Source organism: Dendropsophus ebraccatus, chromosome 13 (assembly GCF_027789765.1).
Source record: "Dendropsophus ebraccatus isolate aDenEbr1 chromosome 13, aDenEbr1.pat, whole genome shotgun sequence".
NCBI classification, from domain to species: domain Eukaryota; kingdom Metazoa; phylum Chordata; class Amphibia; order Anura; family Hylidae; genus Dendropsophus; species Dendropsophus ebraccatus.
Window position 1 is genome coordinate 59,832,029 of NC_091466.1, and position 16,770 is coordinate 59,848,798.

General features: G+C 41.2%; 1 protein-coding gene across 6 annotated transcripts in view; it reads left to right on the forward strand.

Moving 5' to 3' along the window:
• Positions 1 to 16,770, forward strand: part of RYR3 (ryanodine receptor 3) — a 474,528-nt gene that overhangs the window by 315,180 nt on the left and 142,578 nt on the right. For all 6 annotated transcript variants that reach the window (XM_069950600.1, XM_069950599.1, XM_069950601.1 and 3 more), the window contains 6 exons: positions 1,431 to 1,512; positions 9,006 to 9,136; positions 9,219 to 9,539; positions 14,285 to 14,525; positions 14,607 to 14,694; positions 15,756 to 15,848. In XM_069950600.1, the coding sequence (XP_069806701.1) occupies positions 1,431 to 1,512; positions 9,006 to 9,136; positions 9,219 to 9,539; positions 14,285 to 14,525; positions 14,607 to 14,694; positions 15,756 to 15,848 (956 nt within the window). The remainder of the gene's footprint in view (positions 1 to 1,430; positions 1,513 to 9,005; positions 9,137 to 9,218; positions 9,540 to 14,284; positions 14,526 to 14,606; positions 14,695 to 15,755; positions 15,849 to 16,770) is intronic.

Genomic DNA, 16,770 nt, shown 5'->3' on the forward strand with positions numbered 1-16,770 from the left:
TAGAAGGGTATGACTGAATCTCCCCAAGCACTAACTGCCTTTAGTTTGCATGTCCTTGTCCATGCTTGAAGGGGTTTTCCGGGCTGGGGTCATTTTCATTGTATGGGCAGGGAGGGGGTAGATATAGAAGGTGCCGGTCAGGAGTCCCAGATCACGCCTCCCCGCTCTCCCGTCCGGCTGCGGCTTGAGACGTGACGTCTCAAGGCAGCTCAGCCATTTAGCGGTTGTAGCGGGGTTGGATTCGTCTATAATTCCCCTTTAAGGGGTGAAATATACAAATATGAACATGAGCCAGGCGCCCTCCCCTCTGCCGAGAATGGGGCACTTGAGTCTCTCTTGAATTTCAATGGAGTTTAATAGTCGAGTAGAGCACTCAAGCTTACTAGTGCGCGCTCAATATTACTCACAATCTCTCTAGGACGTCAAAAGCCTGAATCTTCGAAAAAAAAATTCTCACGCCAAATATCTATTAACAAGAATAATAGTAATTAGTGATCTGGAAATATACTATTATATTAGATACACTTAAATATTTGATAGAAAGATATATTTTGTCATGTAAATTTATCATTACCAAAGCAAAGATTCCCGGAGCACGCTGCCAGTGTCTGCGCTGTCATTACAGAACAGTCCATAGCTCGCAGCACTGCTGAGGAATATCTCTAGGTGGCCGGCAGTGTATATCAGATTTATAATTGATCACAGATCATTGCTAGAGGCATGCTCAAAGTGGCCATTACCGCTATCAGTCTCTTCCTAAGGCGCGCTTTACACAAGAAAAGGAAGGCAACTTTGACATAGTCATTATTCATTTTCGCGTTTTGCATTATTATGCATTGATATTAAAGACGTCTAGTACATTAAGCTGGTTATTGTCAATGGGCTTTCTTGTTAGAGCTCATAAAAGAAAATGGCACGATATTCCTCGTCTCAAACTGTACTCGTTTTTTTTTTTTTCCCCACCAGGCTCATAAGGGTATATGTCAGCGCTTCAAAGAAGATTAATTTTCGACAACCACAATTCTAAGTGCCAGTCAGAGCGAACGTATAATAGTACTTGTCACTTCGCCTGTACTGTAATCATAGCCTATATTTAATAGCACTGGTCGTGCTAGGCCTAATGCCTATACAGCATGAGGTTTCTTGCTTCTATGATCATTGTTCATCTCTACTTTTACACTTGTTAAAATGTTATGGTTTAGAATAAGACGACAGTAACATGATCAACAGCTCGGAGTTGACGTATAAGCCAGAACACTTTATTAGTAGCCATTGCAGCTTCCTCTAATTGCCACTTGAGGGAATTCCATTAGTCTCTGTTTTCAGCCGACCTCGTCCAGTATGTAGAACTGCAATTATTCTAGGTGTAAGTTACATTGGAAAGTCTTATATATTTATAATGTTCTTTTTATGTTGTTTGTTTTTTTCAGTGGATGATGTTCAAGTTTCCTGTTATCGGATCCTCTGCAGTCTGTATTCTCTTGGGACGGGAAAAAATATCTACGTTGAAAGGTTCTGTTCTCTCTCTTTCTCTCTCTATATTTTTTTTCTTTTTTTTGTTATTTTCGTTGCATCTCATGGGTATGGCCGTCTTTAGGCTGCATTCTGAATTTTAGTGTGTATATAATATATGACAACACACGAAAGCACTACTGTGTGTTTTCTGCTCAATATCAGCCGTGTATCACTTTTTTATCCGTACAGAGTGCAGTGCTATGGTGGTAGATAGATCTACACCAGTAGAGGAAGACAGGAGCGACAGGAGCCAAAGTTGCACAGTGAAAGCTTAATGTGGACTATTTACCACATTTTTTTTTCTTTCAAATGAACTGGTGCCAGAAAAGGCCAGAGATTTGTAATTTGTAAGTCTTCCAGTACTTATCAGCTGTTGTATGTTCTGCAGGAAGTGGTGTATTCTTTCCAGTCTGGAAAGCAGGAGAGGTTTTCTATGGGGGTTTGCTACTGCACTGCACAGTTCCTGACATGGACAGAGGTGGCAGCAGAGAGCACTGTGTCAGACTGGAAAGAATACACCACTTCCTGCAGGACATACAGGAGCTGATAAATACTGCCACCAGTTGATTTGAAAGAATTTGTTTTTCGAAGAACCCCTTTAAGAACTTGTGCCTCTTAATAAATTTATTTTTTTGTAGGCCAGCCTCCTTTTACTTAGGACCAGTGTCTGAGACGCCAGTTTTAGGCCGGGTTCACACTGCGTTTTTCCTATCCATTTAACCTATATCTTTTATGGAAAAAACGGATGCAATTGTTTGCCATCCATTTTTCCATTGACTTCCATTATAAAAAAAAAAATAAAACGGATCGAAACGAATGCGTTTTTTTTAACATACACAAAAATAGAGATGACTATGTTTTTCTGTCTGTTAAAAGTAACCAATTAAAAATGGATACTTTGGATGGATAGGAAAAACCCAGTGTGAACCCAGCCTCAACAAGCTCCTTCTCTGTTTTTATATGGAAGTATGTGTACGTAATCTATATGTACGTGTTTAATATCAATAGAAATGGACATTAAATTCTTTTTATTTTAGCATTGTATATTCACTCTATATGATCCTAGTATGTAAGTTTTTAATGTCAGCATTATATATGCACACTGTGGCCCCATATTTGTGTGTGCAGTATGGCGGCGTTATTTATGCATTGTAATGAACTATTTATTAATCCGTGTAGAACACTAACTGTTGTATTTAGTCCATAACAACCAATCACAGCCCAGCTTTCATTATACCAGAATTTAAGATATAAAAGAAGAGCTGTGATTGGTTGTTATGGGCAAATGAGACCAGTTGATATATCTATCAAGGCCATTATCTTTCTGTAGCGTATGAAGCATTATATATGCATAACATATTACATTGCTACTTATGCACTTTTATGTCTAGCAGGAGTGTGTGCATCTATGTGTATTTATACGAAATATGCAAATTGCCATATTCAGGACCTTTGTACTGCACTTAGTAGGTATTAACAGTGACAACTGATTTTCTAGAAGGACCTCCCATGTATTTACTGTTAAAATGACCTTTGTAATCATGAAAATTTTGGACCATTGCTCTGGGGCCATCATAATATATTTACATCTAAAAATCGATAGGAAAGAATAGGTTATATACAATATTTTTTCCCTCTAAGCGCAATAAGCATTTGATGATGACGGTGATTCACAATTGGAGGGAGATCCTCAGGAGAGGATGACAATGATGTGTAGTTAGGGGAGAGTCTGCAGACTTGCAATTAACCTCTCTTGCCTTGCGGAGGTGCAGCTTATTAGCAAAGCATCACATGAGAGAGCGGGATTTTTCAGTAACACATTCTGTCTGTACACAGGGGAGAAGACATGGAAAATATTTACACTGTAAATTTCACCCGATAATGCGTTTATTTTATTATTCTGTCATGTCTATTGTTGTGGTGAGAAAAGAGACGGAATTTGCAAAGAGTTGCTTTCCAGACAAAATGACTAGTTGGTAAATTGATCTTTAAACAATTTCCAAGGATACAAAAGCTGACGGCATGTCTGTGCTCTGAGGGGAATATCCTGTGTATGAGGATTTCATTGCCCAGACAATCCTAATAAGTAAATGGCGGTGGCTTCCACTGAGGGCTGTGACCCTGTGTGCCGTGCTGACTCAATATCATATAGAATGAAGTGCCTGTTTGCACTCGGCAATGGTGCTTCTTTGTGTATATACAGTACTTACCTAGTTGCTGAGTTTTTAAATTTTAATTCAGTGACCTGTTGCATCCTTTTTTAGTGCTTAATAGGGACGTCCGCTTTGGACAATTACTACTTGTTAAAGGTATCACTTGACCATAAACTAATCCCAGGGTGTTCCCCTGCTGGCACCACAAGTGATCATCTGTTATCTGTGGGGGAAACTTGGCAGTATTGTTAGGTTTCCCTGCAGCACCTCCACAGGAGAAAAGAAGTATTACACAATGTCCTTTAAAATCAGTGAGTTGTCTGTTTTATTGCAAGATGGTGCTTAGGGCTGGGGAAATCCTTCAAAGCAAAATGCTGGTGGGCATAGTTTGCTGGTGCTCATGAATATCCAAGACTACTGGGCCCATGTACATAATGGAGAGGACTACTTATTGTCCATGTTATTCAGGAGGATATCTCTAATTCAGCTGCACAAAACAATGTAAGTGATACATCATTCTGTTCAGCTTCCACTAGCTGTCACTAGTTTATGCTACCCTAAATAGGACACCATAAACCTACATGACTAACAATACATAAGGGTTTCTCATAGACACTCAAAATGGACTATGTATAAAGTTTGGCCATTAAAACATGTTTGCAAAGCCAGAATTTCTCTTAAAGGAATTACCCATCTGTAGACAGCTGTTTTTGATGCCGTACAGAGCAGATTGCAGATTGACTAGCAGAGAGGCCTTTGTCATTTGACTGGAGGGTAAAGTTTCTTTCTTCTGGAGGAAAAAAATTGCAAAGTCGACCCTCCTCCAGAAGGAAGGGAGCTTGCTCTATGGATGTGTATGTACATAGTTTTGCTATAAGATACAGTAAGGAAATATTGGGGTAAAAAAGAAGAGAAGATGCTACCTTATGCATACCTCCCCTAAAGAAGCCCTTATTAAGTCAGGGTGTGCTCAGATGTGACAGTAGAAAGCTTCCAGCCGCAAGATGAATAGGAGGGGTATATGGAAGTACCAAGTCAAGAGCCATTCGAGATCAAGACAAGCCGAGAATAATTACCATTCGCTTTAGTTGTGGCTGATGGAGAGGAGTAAAGAGGAGTTAAAGGCTTGTTATCCACTTCACCGTGTTGGTACTCAGCTCCGCACACTGAAGTGTTTTAAACAAAGTCCCAATTAACCTGATGAAAGGCTTTTTCAATGCCTGATAATAAGAACTTGGGCAGAGTGAGGCAGATCCGGTTAATCTTTCTGGTGGTGGTGGTGGCACATGCTTCCGATCTACTTTCTATAAAACAGGGGTGGGGAACTTTCGACTCTCCAGCTGTTGCAAAACTACAATTCCCATCATGCCTGGGCAGCCCAAGATTTAGCTTCGGCTGCCCAGGCATGATGGGAATTGTAGTTTTGCAACAGCTGGAGGGCCGAAGGTTCCCCATCCCTGCTATAAAATAATGTGTTGGTGAAGCAGTCTTAGCCTTTTTGACAATAATTTAGGGTCAACATTTAACAGGGATATGAATCGGTCATTTTGACATTGGCAAAGGACCTTCCCATCTCTTATTAGCAATGCCATATAATGCAGTGTGTTCTGTGGATCTGTTAGTCTACTATGCAAGGATGCCAGATATTTACCCTGAACCCAATAACTCGGCTGTCTTGTGTTTTTACATAACTGTTACGAAGGCTGTAATATTACGCATTCTGCCACTTACACACCGACTGCGCCGCGCCGAGGAAAATTCCATCTGGATAAATTGCTTGTCTGTAGAAATGTCAGTCGTCTGAATGTTTTTTTTCTTTTTTTTTTCCTCCCTTTTATTGAGGCCGACATGTAGCAACTAAATTGCCTGTCAAAAAGAACAGACAGCAAGCTGTGAGATAGCCAATCAATGCAACATTCCAGCAGCTTAATTCAGGCAACAGGGAAGAAAGCCAGCGGGAACAGAACATAAATAAATACCGCAAGCTGATTAATTGGGTTTTCTATCTCTGTATCATGCAAGCCACATGGACAAAATCAAAGATTTCACTTCCGAGCAGCTGATGGAATGAGTTAACCATAAGTACCACTATCCACTGTTTAATCAATTAAGATGTCGATTGTGGATGCAGATAGATGTTATAACAAGGGGGGGTAGTCATTTATAACGTTGGGATATTTTTCAGTTTTAACCCTGTTTCACCTTATCAAAGTATATTTCCAATTATTTGGTTAAACCTTTTTGGGCCCCTAGGGTGCACTAGTAACACATTTATATTTTTGTTATCTAAGATGTTCCTATTTTATAGCTAATGGAGTCATGGTGCCGTCATCTTGTTTCCTCCTCAAAATAAGCACTTGAGGACATAGGCATAAAAGCAACATACAGTATGCAACATACAAGACTTGCTGTCATGGAGAAAGTAGGGAATGAGATAGGAAACAACCAATCGGAAAGTTCTCTACTAGAGATGGGCGCAACTCGAGCATGCTCAAGTCTGACCGTTTGGCATCTGAGTACTGGTGGCTAAAGAAGATTGATTGAGTCCAGAAGATGGATACAGCCATAGGCTTTACCCATGTTTTCCAGACTCCCTAGGGCTGCATCCAACTTTTTCAGCCACTGGTATTCAAATGCCGGAAAACCAGACTTGAGCATGCTCGAGTTGCACTCTTCTCTATTCAATACAAGTAGGTGACTCAAAACTATGTCGAACTATATTGGCACTTCTTGCAGATTGCAGTCTACAGTAGACAGACCCACTATGAAACACAAACTCTCAGTCTAACAAGGGAAATGTGGTGCTTACTAGGTAGACAGGAATAATGCTACACACAAGGAATGACGCAGGTTAGGAGTACCAAAAGAACAGAACTCTCTATATCGATGATGCCATTTAATTCTACAAGAAACATCGGACACTACTCCAATGGGTATTGTTGAAAGTAGATTTATTGCCAAAGTCCATAAGTCGTGATTGAATCCACAAAACATTGTTGACTTGTATGCAACTTTGGAAAATAGATTAAGTAATATCCATTGGATGTATATCGTATATGTAATGTGTATAAAAATAAAGAATAGTAATAATAAAAAAGATACCCATTGGAGGAGTGACCCATTTTTCTTGTAGAATTCAGTGGCAAGAGCCTTGTTCTTTTTTTTCCCAACTCCCGATACTATGATGGTATCTCCCAGATCAATAAAGTAGAAGGATCTAAAAAAAAAATTTGACCAAAATATCTCAAAGTTCATGCATAGACTGCTTTTATTTTTTGCACTCAACACTTTTGGTCTCAAAAGGATAAACTGGTGCCAGAGGAGTATAGCTGCAGCTACCCCCTTTCAACCCCATAGGGAACACACGAACATTGAGCCATACCAATATAGGCATGTTTAGATGAGGTTGCAAATGATTATAGCCATGAATTAAGTACCCATGTTTTAGGTTTGAAATGCATTGGCATCAATTTTGCTTCTGGATTATTTTCTTTTTAGTATTTTTCATTATTTTTAATTGCCTCCAGGTTTTATCTGTAAAAACGTTATGGATAAACTTACCTTTTCTTATTGGTTATAGTGATCTGTTTGCCTATGTCCCAAAAGAAAGAGTTTAGCAGTGAGGTAACAATTATAATGAAATACTGTCCAGGGCATGGAGATGTAATTTTTATTGAGCTAATTTATGAGGATCTTGACAATGATAATGACATTTTAATAAAACAATAAGGGCTTTGGCACACTGTCACATCTTACTGTAACATTACACTGACACAGTGTTGCTAATGTCATTACCGTCAACTATATTTTCTTTTGGGAGGCAATGATGTCTTATGTAATCTCTTGGGGAAGACTGAAAAAGCAGCAATGAAACTGGAGAAGATACCACAATAATATATTAATATGCACTAGTAGAAATGGAAAGAAGAGCGAGGAGGGCATCTTGTGTGATGCCATAAGAGAAGGGGAAAAAGGAGGAGGGGGGGGTTTAAGAGCCCCACCTGTGAGTGGAGGCCACTTGCCTCAAATATGTATTCATTTGCTTTTTGACCTATTAAGGGACACTGTAGAATACTGTAGCTCTGTGTAGAGAAGTGTTCACCAACTCCAGTCCTCATGACCCACCAACAGTTTTCAGGATATCCCATGCAAAAAAAAAAACAGTGGCAATACATAATGCACTGAGCATAATTATATCACCTGTAAAATACTAAAGAAATCCTTAAAATATGACCTGTTGGTGGTCTTTGAGGATTGGAGTTGCAGCTGGAGAGAATGGCTGCTGTGTGGGGCGGTATTCTTACCAGGTAATCAACCAAAGTTAAAGTGACACTGTCACCCCCTTTTTGCATTATGACTTATGTACACAGATGTAAAGGATAAATTTAGCAGTTTTCATACCTTATTTTATATCATACGTCATGGTGCTTGTTCCAGTAAAAAGTGATCTTTTATCATCTGCGGATTGTGCTTCCTGGGCAGGCACCACTTAGCCCTGCCCACATCACCACAGTAGGCCATGCCCCCTCTGTGACATCATCACTGCATAGGCTCCACCCCCTTGGCGGCCATTGGTGTGGGCTGGCATAGTGGGAGTGGGGCCTAGACCTTTAGGCCAGCCCTTTCCAATGGCCGTCAAGGGAGTGGGCCTAGACTGCTATGACATCACAATGTGGCGGGGTCTACGGTGCTGTTGTGGGCGGGGCTAATTAGTGCCTTGGTCAAGAAGCCCTGTCCAGGTGGCACAATATGCAGATGATCCAAGATCACTTTTACCTTGAGCAAGCACCATGACGCATGGTATAAAATAAGGTATGAAAACTGAAAAATTTACCCTTTACACCTGTGTAGAGAAGTCATAATGCAAATAGGAAGTGTCACTTTAAACCCACCAAAACACAGGGCTCCTTTCTCCAACTATCCTCAGATGCTGTTTAGTTTGGGTTAGCCATGGGTAAAACAGGTTCTAGGTATAAATAAAATGGAAAGATGAAAAAAGTAAAAACAAGGAAAATGGGCAAAGGAAAATGTGAAAGCATCAGGCTAAAAACTTCAAAGCAAAATAAAAAATGTACAACAGAACTAATGGAAACAAATGGGTTGGTAACAAGAGTCGATGTTTGTCAACATTTTCTTTTTTTTTTTTATTAAATGGGATTTATATGTATAAAGTAAAAAATGGCTGGGTAAACATCCTCTTACAGTGAGGTTTGCATCACCATTTTTCCCTTGGGTTAACAATCTTTTGAATAAATAAATTTATGGAAGTGGTTGCATTGTTGTGCTAAGATGTAAGAAGTTATTCCTGATTGAAAGAACTCTATATTATCTTTACAGGCAGAGACCAGCCCTGGGAGAGTGTCTGGCAGCACTGGCCGGAGCCATACCTGTAGCTTTTCTGGAGCCGTCATTAAACCACAATAACCCCCTCTCTGTTTTTAACACCAAATCGCCCAGAGAGCGAGCCAGTAAGTATTCTGCATGCATCTCATGTTTATTGCAATAGACACACCAAGAAGTTTGCTTTTAATGGTGATTTCTGGGTATCAGTTTTAGGCATGCCAGACACTGTTGAAGAGATGTGTCCCGAAATGCCTCATTTGGAAGGTTTAATGAAAGAAATCAATGATCTGGCTGAGTCTGGAGCCAGGTATACAGAGATGCCACACGTTATTGAAGTTGTTCTGCCAATGTTGTGCAACTATCTTTCCTACTGGTGGGAGAGGGGAACAGAAAATGTCCCGGAGAATGCCAGGCCCTGCTGTACTCAAGTGACCTCGGAACATCTAAGCGTTATCTTGGGCAACATCCTAAAAATTATTAACAACAATCTGGGAATAGACGAAGCTTCATGGATGAAGAGAATCGCAGGTAATGTGATAATCTCTACATTTACATCTCTAAATTCTGTCAATCTTACTTAGGTACCCAGATACTAGGTTGTAAAATCATTCTCACAAAGTATTGAAGGAATTATGTGCAATTCCGCCTCACATTATAGGAGAGTCACATTATTAATAGAAAAAAAATAACAAAACATTCAACCATGCTGCCTAAAAAGAATTAGCACAGTCCTCTCTTATCCTCGCTGGGTTTTGTGTCCCTTTATCGATTCAGATACACTTTCCTTTCCTCATTTGTTTTATTTTGACATATAGCCACGAACCTATAAAAAAAAATAGTGTGTCAGCACCCCTGATCTTCCACTGGTCTCTTCTGGCTCCCATTTCTACTGGACCTGAGCAGGTCCAATGGAGATGGGATAGCACAGAATGTAGAAGAAGTTGTTGAGTATAGCAGGTTAATTACAGTTCTACCACAGGTGTCAACATTAGAGATGAGCGAATATGATTCGATCGAGTAGATATTCGATCGAATATTGCAGTATTCGAAAGATTCGAATACAATCAAGTATAGTGTTGAATACGCGGCAAACATTCGAAAGCCCTCCCATCGCACTTGGTGCTTTTTTTAATCCAATCACCATGCAGGGAGGCCATGAGGGACCCTGGGAGTACGCACGCAGCGTGAAAACAGCATATACCCTCATTGGATGGCTGAACCACATGACCTCGAATCTTAAATACAAGCCTCCCGCCTCTCGACAGCAGATGCGCTTTCAAGTCGGAGAGTTCCTCGATCAGGGAGAGAGAGGTTTTAATACTGTTTTGGTTAGGCAGGCTTACTACTGAACCCAAAAGTCCTTTTCAGGGCTAATATCCAGCAAAAAAGTCATCTCTGCATCCAAAGCCCTTCTCGGTGCTAAGAAATAGAATGCAGCAGCAGCATTAGCTGTAATAATTCCAGTACCCTGTGTGTACAATTGACTTAGTGTCCCTAGTTTAGCCCACTAAGGGCACGTTAACGTTATAACTATTGTGCCAGTTACCCAGTAAAAGGCACGTGATACCCACTAGTGTGCCAGTTACCCAGTAAAAGGCACATGATACCCAGTGTGCCAGTTGCCCAGTAAAAGGCATGTGATACCCAGTGTGCCAGTTGCCCAGTTAAAGGCACGTGATACCTAGTGTTCCAGTTACCCAGTAAAAGGCATGTGATACCGGTGTGCCAGTTGCCCAGTAAAAGGCACGTGATACCCAGTGTGCTAATCTCGGCTCTGCTGCGGCCTAGCGTTCGTAAAGTGTAATGCGTGATACACTTGAATCACATGACGCTCTACGGACGCACATTGGAATCATGTATGTAACGCTGCGCAAGAAATACAAAGGAAATGTGTGAACATTGCCATAAACGTTCGCAAAGTGTTTGCAAATATTTTTCATTCGCAACTGCGGGCATTGGCATTATACTGCGTGTTGGGTTCACCCAGGCATGCTCCCCCTGATGTCACAGTGTCATTCCGGAGGTGTTGGCATTGTTTAGGGAGGTTTCATGGGAAACTTGGTGACCTCCAAGTGGTCGAATTTGGATTTTCAAGTGCCGAGAATTTTTTTCCCATAGACTATAATAGGATCGAGTATTCGTTCAAATAGTCGAATCTCGGTGCCTACTCGATTCAAATTCTCGAAAGTTGAATATTTCACTACTCGCTCATCTCTAGTCAACATGCATCCCTTTCGCTGTTGCAAAACCACAATTCACATCATGCCTGGACAACCAAAGCCAAAACTGTCCAGGCATAAGGGCCCGTTTACACTACATAATTGGCGCTGAAATTCCATGCGGAACCGCCACACCACCCCCCGTGCGCAGACTTTGCACCAAATCCTGCCTTCCATCTGATTTAATGGGAGGGCTCGCACGCCTCGGCTCTCTGCGCCTCTTTGTTCAAAGAATTGACACGTCCCATTCAAACAGATAGAAGGCAAGATACATCGCAGAGTCCGCGCAGGGGAGTTTCGCACTGAATTTTGTCACCAATTCTGTAGTTTGAACAGACTCTTAATGCCCAAACAACCCCTATAAAGATTTGCAGGTTACTGTGCAAGCTCATATGAGCAGCACAGTGTGGTAATATATGAGCCCTTCTCAGCACCACCAGTTAGTCCATGCTTAAAGGGGTACTTCGGGCTGGGGTTATTTTTATTGTATGGCCGGGGAAGGGGTGAAAACAGAGGCCGCTGGTCACTTGTTTCCCCGGTTCCAGCACCAGGTCTGGGATCACACCGCCCCGTTCTCCTGTCTGGCTGCTGCTACTTGGTCTGAGCTGTGGCTTGAGACGTGACATCTTAAGGCAGCTCAGCCATTCAGCGGCTGAGGCGGGACCCTCTACGACCCGCTGAATTGCTGAGCTGCCTTGAGACATCATGTCTCAAGCCGCATCTCAGACCAGGCAGCGGGACAGGAGAACGGGGCTATGCAATTCGGGACCCGGCGCTGGAACCGGGGAGGTAAGTGACCGGCAGCCTCTATTGCCACCCCTTCCCCAGCCATACAATAAAAATAACCCCAGCCCGGATTACCTTTGTAAATAATCCACTGTTCTAATTTTCTTATAAAACCTCTTCTGGCTGTTGGGGTCCCTCTCCCTGCCTCGGTCCAGCGCTGAATCCATGTCCCCCCCCCCCCCCCCCCCCCGTGACATTCCCCACCTCCCCCGTGACATTCCCCACAATGGACCAAATCACATCATTAACAGCGTCCCTGGCCCTATGGAGACATTACAGCAGATCCAAACGATCCATTAGTCTTGCTTTCTTTAATAAGCGGAAATGCCCATATCTTATACCATGTAACTTGCCCTCTTTTTCTCATTGACCGTTGATGCTGCCCAAGTCATTGAGGGAGATTTATCAAACATGGTGTAAAGTGAGACTGGCTCAGTTGCCCCTAGCAACCAATCAGATTCCACCTTTCATTTTCCAAAGAGTCTATGAGGAATGAAAAGAGGAATCTGATTGGTTGCCCGGGGCAACTGAGCCAGTTTCACTTTACATCATGTTTGATAAATCTCCCCCATTGTGTATGAAACACCTTTTTTTCTAGCCTCTCTATGTCTATGCAGTCATTCGTTACAAACTGTGTCTATTAAGTTTAGTCTAATAAAAGCTCCTTCCCCCCATGGTACTGTAACCAAGGGCAATGCTCTTAGAGTGGACACCTAGACAACCGGCTAATGCACTAAATAATCCTTTCCTGTCTACTAATTAAAAGTACACCAAGGGGAAACTAATAATAATACGGTAACATTTACAATTGTATCTTTGTCTTTCTTGACCCTGTAGCATATCATAGGCATTTTCCTCATGTCTTTAGGCTAATTAATATTTAAATGTTAGGGATTTGTAATTTAGTTTTTTTTTTAAAAAAAATCTACAGTCTTCCCATACTTACCAGCTGCTGTTTGTACTGCAGGAAGTGGTGTATTCTTTCCAATTTGACACAGTGCTCTCTGCTGACACCTCTGTCCATGTCAGGAACAACAGAGCAACAGCAAATTCCTATAGAAAACCACTACTGCTCTCCACACTGGATATATATATATATATATATATATATATATATATATCCCTAATGACCATGCACTGGACAGGTTCTATTGACTTATCATGTAGTCCGTCTAGTGCAGCTGGATGGAGATCACATATAAACAATTATTTTATAGCCAATCATAGCGCAGATAACAGATGCAGGATATATTTTACAATCAGACATATGTGGTTGCTTTAAAGCAGAAGGCCCCGGTACATTTGCCTCTTTTGCCATACCTATCACACAGCCTTTCCACATTAGGACATTGGCAGGATTCATTTCTGTACACAGAATTACTTCCTGTGCTGGATCCTTACACAGTATAACATTTAACCTACCATGAAAACAAAAGTAGCTCTGTAAGTAAGGGTCCTATAATACGGAGCGATTTTTAACGACTAACAATAAACGATCACAAGCGAGATTGTTAATTGTTAACCTAAAATCGTTCACTATATTACACAGAACAATGGTCGTTAGTTACGATCGTTACTACGATTGTTATTGTGATCGTTACTAGGATCGTTTAGGGTCCATTTACATAGAAATATTATCTGACATATTATCTGCCAAAGATTTGAAGCCAAAGCCAAGAATGGATTTGAAAAGAGGAGAAATCTCAGGCTTTCCTTTATTGTCCTGATCTCTGTTTAAAGTCTGTTTCTGGCTTTGGCTTCTAATCTTTGGAAGATAATCTGTCAGATAATCTTTCTGTGTAAATGGACCCTTACTCCTTCTGATCCCAGCATAACAATGAACAATGTGCAATTACAGTGAACGATTAGTGAACAAATGCGGAACTTGAGCGAACGAATGTGGAATTACAACGAACGAGTAACGATAATTTTAGGTTTAGATCCAAATCAACGACATACGAACGATTTTCCAGCGTTGCCTGCAATTACACAGAACGAATATTGCTTAAATTCGAACTATATAACGATTTTTTGCACGATAATAGTCTCATGTAATAGGGCCCTTAGAGTTTGAAGTTTGTCAGGTAAAACATACTTTTTTCCAGTATACGGACTCAGTTACCTTTAAAAATGTACATTATTTTATTCTAGCAGTGGGGATGTTTAGGTGAAAGATGCTTACTCTGCAGAACATGATCCCCCCCTGGGTCCGATGATGTGCCTGTCCTACTGCAGACTCTGTTTCATGTTGTGGATGTTTGTTTGCAGTTTATGCTCAGCCAATTATCAGCAAGGCTCAGCCAGACCTCCTGAAAAGCCATTTCATCCCCACACTGGAGAAACTGAAGAAGAAAGCAATAAAGATTGTGCAAGAGGAGGAGCAGCTGAAAGCAGACAGCAAGGCTGACACGCAGGAAGCAGAGCTGCTCATTCTGGATGAGTTTGCCGTTTTATGCCGAGATCTTTATGCTTTCTACCCAATGTTGATCCGATATGTTGATAACAACAGGTATAAAGCTTTTACCACCTACTTAGCAATATTTACACTTTACTGCTTTTACATCATTTTAAAGTAAATTTTCTTTTCTAGATCCAACTGGCTCAAAAAACCAGATGTAGACTCCGATGAGCTGTTCAGAATGGTGGCTGAAGTATTCATTCTATGGTGCAAATCACATGTAAGGAATAGAAAGTGGTCTGTGGATATGGTATACATTTGAGGATAAATAGTTCAATAGACTTATGATGTAGTCCGTCTAGTGTAGCTGGATGGAGATCATGGGCAGTCGTAAAATGCTATGCATAATTTACATCTCCAGGTGATATCGTGACTGATTGGGGTCTGAATGCTCAGACGTGAAGAGATGTCAAGAGTTTTTCTAATTCACAGGGGCACATTAAAAAAATAAAAACATTTTTTGACCACGCTTTAAAATTTATCTTTATCAGGCGCACATCATCCTGTTTAAACAGGGGTTTGTGCGACCAAGAAGGATAAAGGGAAACTGACAGCACAGATTGCATATATTGGGTTCTGAGATATGTGTATATCCGTGCTGTCAGTTTCCAGCTCTCAAGCAGCAGTCTATACTTACCAGCTATGCTGCTTGTTCTCGGGAATCTGGTTCTCCAGTCCTCCAGCCGCTGCTGTAAAATCGAGCTACCATTTCCTCCAGTATGATTGACAGGAGGAGGAGGTGGGGCGTGAAGATACAGCCAGCGGGAGGACCAGAGAGCCAGATACCAGATCACAAGCTGTCTGACTGGTAAGTATAGACTGCTTGTGATCTGGAAACTGACAGCACGGATATCCACATATCTGTTCTGTCAGTTTCTAGGGCTGCATAAACAATACAAAGATCATTTATGCAGCCCATCTTCTAAATGTTTTTGTGCCGTGTAAAGACACAGCAAGCGAGTCGCCAATCTCAATGATTGGTGCTCGTTTAAATCGGGGGGAATCTCCATACTGGAATCATCCCACTGGACAATGTAAATGTAAACTTTAAAATGGTGTTCAAGGGTAAAAAAGGATTTTGAGTAAATAGTAAGGTCATTCTTGGTCAAAGAGTTAATGCTGTGGAGAAAACCAACTCCGACTCTACATCTGATTATTTAGCATATTATATTACTCAACTTGAAATAACCCGTCTTAGAACATCGTCCGCATCATAAATGTGCGTATATTCATTTATTTCTGCTTTCTTAATGCTATTTCCCGTATTGTTCTCCGGTTTAGAATTTTAAGAGAGAAGAACAGAATTTTGTGATTCAAAATGAAATTAACAATCTGGCCTTTCTAACTGGAAACAACAAGAGTAAGATGTCAAAAGTAAGTCTATTAGCGCTAAGCTGCGGATGTTTACACGGCAAATGGATTTGGACAGACATCTGTTTTTTTCTTACAAAGATAACACATCTGTGCTATACTCAGTTATTCACTAGCTTAGCTACTGTATATAGGGGGAAACCATTCTGGGTACATCTAGGTTTCCGGTCCCTGACGATGTCTATAGGCCCCTCTGCTACATTGTTGTGGGATATAAATGTCCTTACTAAAGTTGAACTCTATGGGGGGATTTATTAACGCTGGTGTACTTGTACGCCAGTCTTAAATTAGGCCCCACCGGACTCGCAAAGAGGTGCACACTTCTTGGTAATTCAACCCGATCTGCACCAGCCGTATGGCCAGCGCAGAAATCTACACCTGCTCCTGGTTAGGCCACACCTCCTCCTCGCCTTACCGCAGTCTCCCTGCCCGCTTATTGAAAGAAGGGGCAAGAAGAAGGGGCAATTCTGCATGTTCACCCCAGTTTACACCCTGGCTGCAGCAATGATAATTTCCCCCCGTGTGAAAGATATGACTTTAAGAAGTCTGACTCTTATGGTTCCAGTTTTAAAATGGGAGTCTTAAAATATTGTTTTCATGTTAGGTTCTGTTTTTACTTTCCTACAGTATGCCAATGCATACTGCCCAAGTTTGCAAAAAATTCCTTCTCTTTGGAATTCTCCAGGCCCTTGTAGGCTATGGCAAGCAGATACACCGAACAGTCACCACATCTAGTTTAATTGGAAAACCTTGGTCCGACAGTGTGGTCTTCATACCAAACAGCAAATTACAGTATGTGAATTGTACCCTTGATAGGGATGTGTGTTTATGCTATATACACAAAGGGAGTTACAAGCTTCAGTCTTCATCTACTATAACTATAAATGGAGATGTACATATACCAAATTACGAGAAGTCACACAAC